The 6318-nt window shown below is 69.5% G+C and overlaps 1 protein-coding gene across 1 annotated transcript; it reads right to left on the reverse strand.

The window, feature by feature from the left end:
- Window positions 1–789: 789 nt before the first annotated feature.
- Window positions 790–5553, reverse strand: RHBDL1 (rhomboid like 1). Its single transcript, XM_086759892.1, has 8 exons — window positions 5424–5553; window positions 4216–4374; window positions 3746–3970; window positions 2927–3075; window positions 2720–2832; window positions 2349–2449; window positions 1365–1425; window positions 790–1249 (listed from the first exon to the last, which is right to left on the reverse strand). Exons 1-8 carry the CDS (start codon window positions 5460–5462, stop codon window positions 978–980), a joined length of 1119 nt encoding a protein of 372 aa, XP_086616018.1. The 5' UTR covers window positions 5463–5553; the 3' UTR covers window positions 790–977.
- Between the last annotated feature and the right edge of the window lie 765 nt (window positions 5554–6318).

Below are 6318 nucleotides of genomic sequence, written 5' to 3' on the forward strand. Positions count from 1 at the left end.
GGTCGCGCAATGCGACAACGACGGCGGCCGCCGCTTCCGGGGCCGGACCGCGGCGGGGGGCGGGGCCTAGACTCCGGGGGCGGGGCCTGGGGGCGGGGCCTGGCGAGCGGAAGGCTACGGAGCGGCGTCTTGGGGAGAGGGGCGTGGCTCGTGGAGCGTGTGGGCGTGGCCTGAGAGCGGGGGGGGCGGGGCCACATCCGGCCTACCCCGCCCCCCCCGAGGCCCTCGTTTAATCAGCAGGGACGGGAGGGGGCGGGACACCCCCAAAATCCCGTCCCCCACCCCCCCCCCACAGAGACGCGGGCCCCGCCAGTGTGCAAAATATTTATTTACACTCCAAAAAGGTCCGGGGCGGGGGGGGGACGGGTGTCAGAGCGGCCCCTCCCCCTCCCCGTGCCCCCATCCCGGCCGGCGGCAAAGCGGGGGGGGGAAAGGGGGGGTGCCCCGCCGAGGGCACTGCCGACACGAGTTGTGCCGGTCTCAGCTGATTCGCCTTCCTGCCGGGTTCTCCCCTTCTTCTTTTTTTTTTTATTATTTTTAAAATTTTATTTCCCTCTCTTTCTTTTATTTATATTTATTTTGGCATAGAAAAATAAATCGCTCCTGTTTTGGCATCAGTCCTTCGCCTGAAAGTACCCGTCCTGGAGGGGTGGGGGGGGGGGGACAAGTCGGCCCCCCCACCCCGGCAAGGGAGGGCACGGGGGTCCCCCCCGGCTCGAGGCCGGGGCAGGGCTGAAGCATCCTTTGGGGTTTTGATTTGGGGTGGGGGGGGGGAGTTCGCCGGGGGGGACACGCAGCCCACGGAGGGGGGGCGAGGGGGCGACGCGCTCGCTAGCACCGAGGGATCAGGCGGAGGGGGGGTGGCCTGTCCCCATGTCACGCGCGGGGACCCCCCTCCACCCCCAAAAAAACCCAAAAAACAAACAATTAAAAAAAAATAAATAAACCAGGAGTTGGGCTGGGGAATGGGGAGGGGGTTATGGCGGGGGGGGGATCTGTGCCCCTAGGAGGTCGTAGGCGAAGATGTTCCAGAAGACGGCGAAGAGGAGGAAGGTGCCGTAGGAGAGCAGCAGCACCCACCAGCCGCACTGCGCGCGCAGGCTCTCCTCGTAGCTGCGCAGGATGGTCAGCCCCATGCTGACCCCCACCATGGCCCCGGCCAGGTGCGCCATGAAACTGGGCTGCGGGCCCGAGGCCGGCAGCGGCGGCGAGAAGCGGAGCCAGACGGCGCGACCCACCTCCGAGCTCACTGCGAGGGACACGGGGTGATGGGGAGGGGGGCTCAGCGGCCGGCCTGGCCCGACAGCTCCCCCCCCCCCCCCCCCACCCAGCCCACCCACCCGTGGGTGCCCCCCCGGACTCACTGCACACCAGCGCCAGCACCATCCGCAGCAGCTTGTAGGGGCAGCGCATCCCCGCCCAGTTCTGTGGGAGGGGGGACGGGTGGATCCGTGGATGGACCCATGGATGGACGGATCATGGCCCAGTACCAGCCATGCTCCGGCACTGGGGACCCCCCAGTGTGCCCCAGAACCGTGGTGCCACCCTGTGATGCCACCCCCCCCAAGGTGCTCCCCGCTGCGATGGTGCCCACCCCAAGGTGCCACTCCAGAGCATGTTGTGTCCCCCTCACCCCCAGTGTCACGCCACACCGCCCACCCTTCATCGCCACCCACCCCATGGTGCGTATCCCCCCCACGCCCCAAAATGTCACACCACACCGCCCACCCTTCATCGCCACCCACCCCAAGACGCCACCCCAAGGTGCTCCCCACTGCGATGGTGCCCACCCCGAGATGCCACCCCCACGGCGTGTGTGTCCTCCCCCAGCGTCACAGCAGAGCACCCACCCTTCAACACCACCCACCCACTGATGCCACCCCACAGTGTGTCCCCTCCCAAATGTCACAGCACGCCACCCACCCTTCAGCACCACCCATCCCATGGTGTTCCCCCTCCCCAAAATATCACACCACACCACCCACTCCGTGATGCCACCCCAAGGTGTATCCCTTCACCCCGAATGTCACACCCCCCCCCCCACCCTTCAACACCACCCACCCCATGGTGCGTATCCCCCCCCACGCCCCAAAATGTCACATCACACCACCCACTCTTCAACACCACCCAGCCCATGATGGGTGCTCCCCGCTGTGATGGTGCCCACCCCGAGATGCCACCCCACGGCGTGTGTGTGCTCCCCCAGCGTCACAGCAGACCACCCACCCTTCAACACCACCCACCCACTGATGCCATCCCACAGTGTGTCTCCCCCCGAAACACCGCACCACACCACCCACCCCACGGTGCCCCCCACCCCAAACATCCCGCCACGCCGGCGCGCTGACCATGACGACGTTGGCGAGGTGGGCCGAGCAGAGCGCGTAGACGCCCCCCGAGCCCCCGACCAGGGGGGCCCGCATGTCCGTGATGGAGACAGTGAGGGAGCCTGCGGGCACGGCCAGGGCTCGGTGTGAGGCCTCACCCTCCCCGCCCCCCCCCAGCATTAATTAATTCCAGTCCACACACTAATTAATGACGGGCTACCCCCAGCCCCTGGGGCGAGCGATGCTGGCAGTGCAGGGTGGTACCCAGCGGGTGACGAGCGACGCCCCGCATCCCCATCAAATTACCCTCCCCGGGGCTGGTGACGGGGGCACGGATGGGGACGCCCCCCCCCCCCCCCCCCCACACCCCCCCAGCCCCCCACCCCACCCACCTGCCAGGACGCCGGCCAGGTAGAGGAAGCCGATGCGCAGGATGCCGTGCACCATCTCCAGGGGCACCCCGATCATCAGCTGCAGGAGGGCGTTGAACCCCAGCTGCTCCAGCCTGCCCGGGGCACAGGCGCTCAGCCCACCCGTGTGTGTGTTCGTGTCCCCCACCCACCCACCCGCCCCCCCCCCGCCCCGGGGCACGGACCTACCCCACGTGCATGAACATGTAGGTGAGGAAGCGCCAGGCGCGCGCCCGGTGCCCGGGGTGGTAGACCAGGGGGCTCTTCATGTACTCGGGGTGGTAGGTCTGCAGCACCCACTTGTTCAGCCGGGCCCCGTAGCAGAGGAACACGATGATCTGCGCCGGACCCCACGGGTGTCACCGCCGAGACACCCCCCCCCCCCCCCCCCCCCCCCCCCCCACGCCCCCACCCGTCCTTCTGACCTGCACCCACAGGGCACCCGGCCCCCGGTCTGAGACCCCCGCCCCCCCCCGAAGGGTGCTGGGACGTCACAACTGGGGTCACCAGCCACTCCACCCCAAGTCTGAGCTCCCCACCATTGCAACCAGGGTCCCCCCCGCCTTTGATCCGCGCACCCCATGGGTGCAGGGACACCACACCTGGGGTCCCCCAGCCCCTCCACCCTGGGTCTGAGACCCCCAATGGGTGCAGGGACACCACAGCCAGGGTCACCCAGCCCCTCTGCCCCAGAACTGAGCCCCTCACAGCCGCTGGCACATCGCAACCAGGGTCCCCCGTCCCCTCCACCTTGGGTCTGAGCCCCCCCATGGCCACCAGCACATTACAACCAGGGGGTCACCCAGCCCCTCCACCCCAGATCTTAGCCCCCCACCAGCCACTGGCACATCACAACCAGCATCCCCCGTCCTCCCGACCCTTGATCTGAGCACCCAAGGGTGCAGGGACATCACAGCTGGGGTCACCCAGCCCCTCTGCCATGGGTCTGAGCCCCCAGCGGGTACTGGGATGCTCCAGCTGGGCTCAGCCACGGTGCCAGCCCCGTACCTGGGTGAGGGTGACGGCCGCCATGAAGACGGGGGGCGGGCAGGCGCGGTGCTGGTAGAAGTACCAGCGCCGGTCCATCTCGCAGGGCAGGATCTCGTAGGCCACGTAGCGGACGAAGCGTTTGTAGAAGCCCAGGCCGGTCTCGTCCAGCAGCACGTCGCGGGGCAGCGCCCGCTGCCCGTTGGCGATGGCGCGCTTGAAGCTGCTCGAGCGCTTGCTGCTCATCTGCGGGGAGAGGCGGCCGTGCCCGCGGGGGCCGCTCGGGCCGGTGGGCTTGTGGCCACCCCCTGACCCGTCGCCACCACCGGCCGGACGAGCAACCCCAAGGCTGCGTGTCATCCCAAATCAGGGGAGCCCTGGGGGAACCACTGGTGTCTCCCCCCCCCAGACTCCCAAGGGGCACGGGGAGGTGCCCGGTGCCCACCCCAGCCGCTCGCCCCCCATCCCCGTAGCCCCCCCCCGGCACTGACCAGGTCTACCAGCTCCTGATAGCAGACCTGCCCCTCGTCGTTGCCCCGTGCCAGGGCCACCAGCATGTCCAGTTTGGCGGGGTCCAGGGGCAACTCATGGCTGTGCACGAGGCTGGCGAACGTCTCCACCCCGATGAAGCCGGTGTTTTCGGGGTCGAGCTGCGGGGCGCGGCACGGGGCATCGGCATCCTGCCCGAGGAGACCCTCCCGGTGCCCCTCACCTCGGCCTCGAGCCTGGTGGTACCACCCACACGACGCCAGCCCCTGCCTCCGCGAGGGAGGCTGCCACCCGCGCCCACCCAGCGATGCAGGCGCCCGCCGCCATGTGGGTGCCCCGTGCCGGCGTCCCCCCGTCCCCATCTCCCCGCCACGCAGCCAACGCTCTCCCACTCGGCTGTTTCTCGCCGCCAGCCGCCTGCCAGCCAGGAACCCACGAAGCCAAACACACGCGCAGCCCTGGCATCGGCTTCCTCCTCCTCCTCCTCCTCTTCCTCCCACGCGCCCTCCTCACGCACCCTGTCCCGGGGCACCCAGCACCACGGGGTGCCCACCGCGGTCCCGCTGGCGAAGACGCCACGCGCTGTCCCCTGCGGCAGCCAGAAGCCCCCCTCCGCTTTGGGGTGACATGGGGGACAGCACCGGGGAGGCCGGGGGACTCAGCCAAGGTCACGGAGCCACCCACGGGTCGGGGGGGGGCCGTTAATATTCCAGCCCCCCCCCTCCAATAAACTGCCTCCCGATCCCCTTCCCGGCCCAGGCTGGGTGGGGGTGGAGGGAAGGGGCCAGGGTGCAGCGGGCGCTGAGGGATCGGGGCCCGATCCGGCCAGGGGACCCCCGACACCGCGCGGCGTCGACGCTCCCCGGCCCGATCCTCGCAACCAGGTCACGGGGCTGGATGCGGCCCCCCCCCCCCCCCCCCCCCTCCTCGAAGGCCTGTGAGCCCCACGGCAGCACCCGGGGGGGGGGGGCCTCATCCTGCACCCAGCGCCAGGGGTTCGGTACCGCTCGGCTGGCCGGGGAGCGCTGGGGCTGGGGGGGGGGGGGGAGGCCACAAGTGAGCTGAGTTGCGCGGTCTCAGCGGCGCAAAGGGTCCCCTGGGCCAGTGATGGGGGGGGGGAACCGGTGCCCGCCAGCATCCCTCGCCCGGTGCACGGCGACCCCCCCTCCGCCCCCCGCCGCACGTCCCCCCCGCAAATCCCAGTTCTCACCTGCTCCTGGATGAGCTGGAGCAGGGAGCTCCTGTCCATGCACCCGGCGGGCGGTGGGCTCCGCCGCTCCCCCGCGCCCGGGGCCGGCGAACCGGGCAGGGGAGCGGCGAGGGCGGCGGGGGGGCCGGGGGGGGCGGCTCTCCCCGCCAGCCCCGCGTTGCTGCTGGCCCCGGCAGAGGAGCGGCGGCGGAGGCGCCGGGAGCCGCCGATGGCAGCGGGGCGGCGGCGGCGGCGGCGGCGGCGGGGGCGGGAGCGGAGCCGAGCGGAGCCGCCCCCGCCGCAGCGCACGGCGCAGCGCCCCCCCCTCCCCGCTCCATCATCCCACCCCCCACCCCCCCGCCGCCGCGCGGGGAACCGGGACCCGCCCCGCCCCGAGACACGGCTGCGGGGGGAGGCGGCACCGGGCACCCGCGGGCCGGGACAGTGCCTGCATCCCGGTACTGGTACCCACATCCCGGTACTGGTGCCCGCATCCCGGTACTGGTACCCACATCCCGGTACTGGTACCCGCATCCCGGTACTGGTACCCGCATCCTGGTCTGGTACCTGCATCCCAGTACAGATACGTGTATTCCTGGTGCTGGTACCAGCATCCCAGTCTGGTACCCACATCTCTGTTTGGTACCTGCATCCCAGTACTGGTATCCACATCCCAGTATGGATATGTGTATCACAGTACTGGTACCTGCATCTCAGTCTGGCCCCTGCATCCCAGTATGGAACCTGCATCCCAGTTCTGGTACCTGCATCCCAGTACTGGTACCTACATCCCAGTATGATACCTGCATCCTCGTATGGTACCTGTATCTCGGTACAGATACATGTATCCCAGTGCAGTACCTGCATCCTGGTACTGGTATCTGCATCCCAGTACTGGTACCCACATGCTGGTACT

The sequence above is a fragment of the Chlamydotis macqueenii genome, chromosome 15 (assembly GCF_036417535.1).
Source record: "Chlamydotis macqueenii isolate bChlMac1 chromosome 15, bChlMac1.mat, whole genome shotgun sequence".
Taxonomy (NCBI): Eukaryota; Metazoa; Chordata; class Aves; order Otidiformes; family Otididae; genus Chlamydotis; species Chlamydotis macqueenii.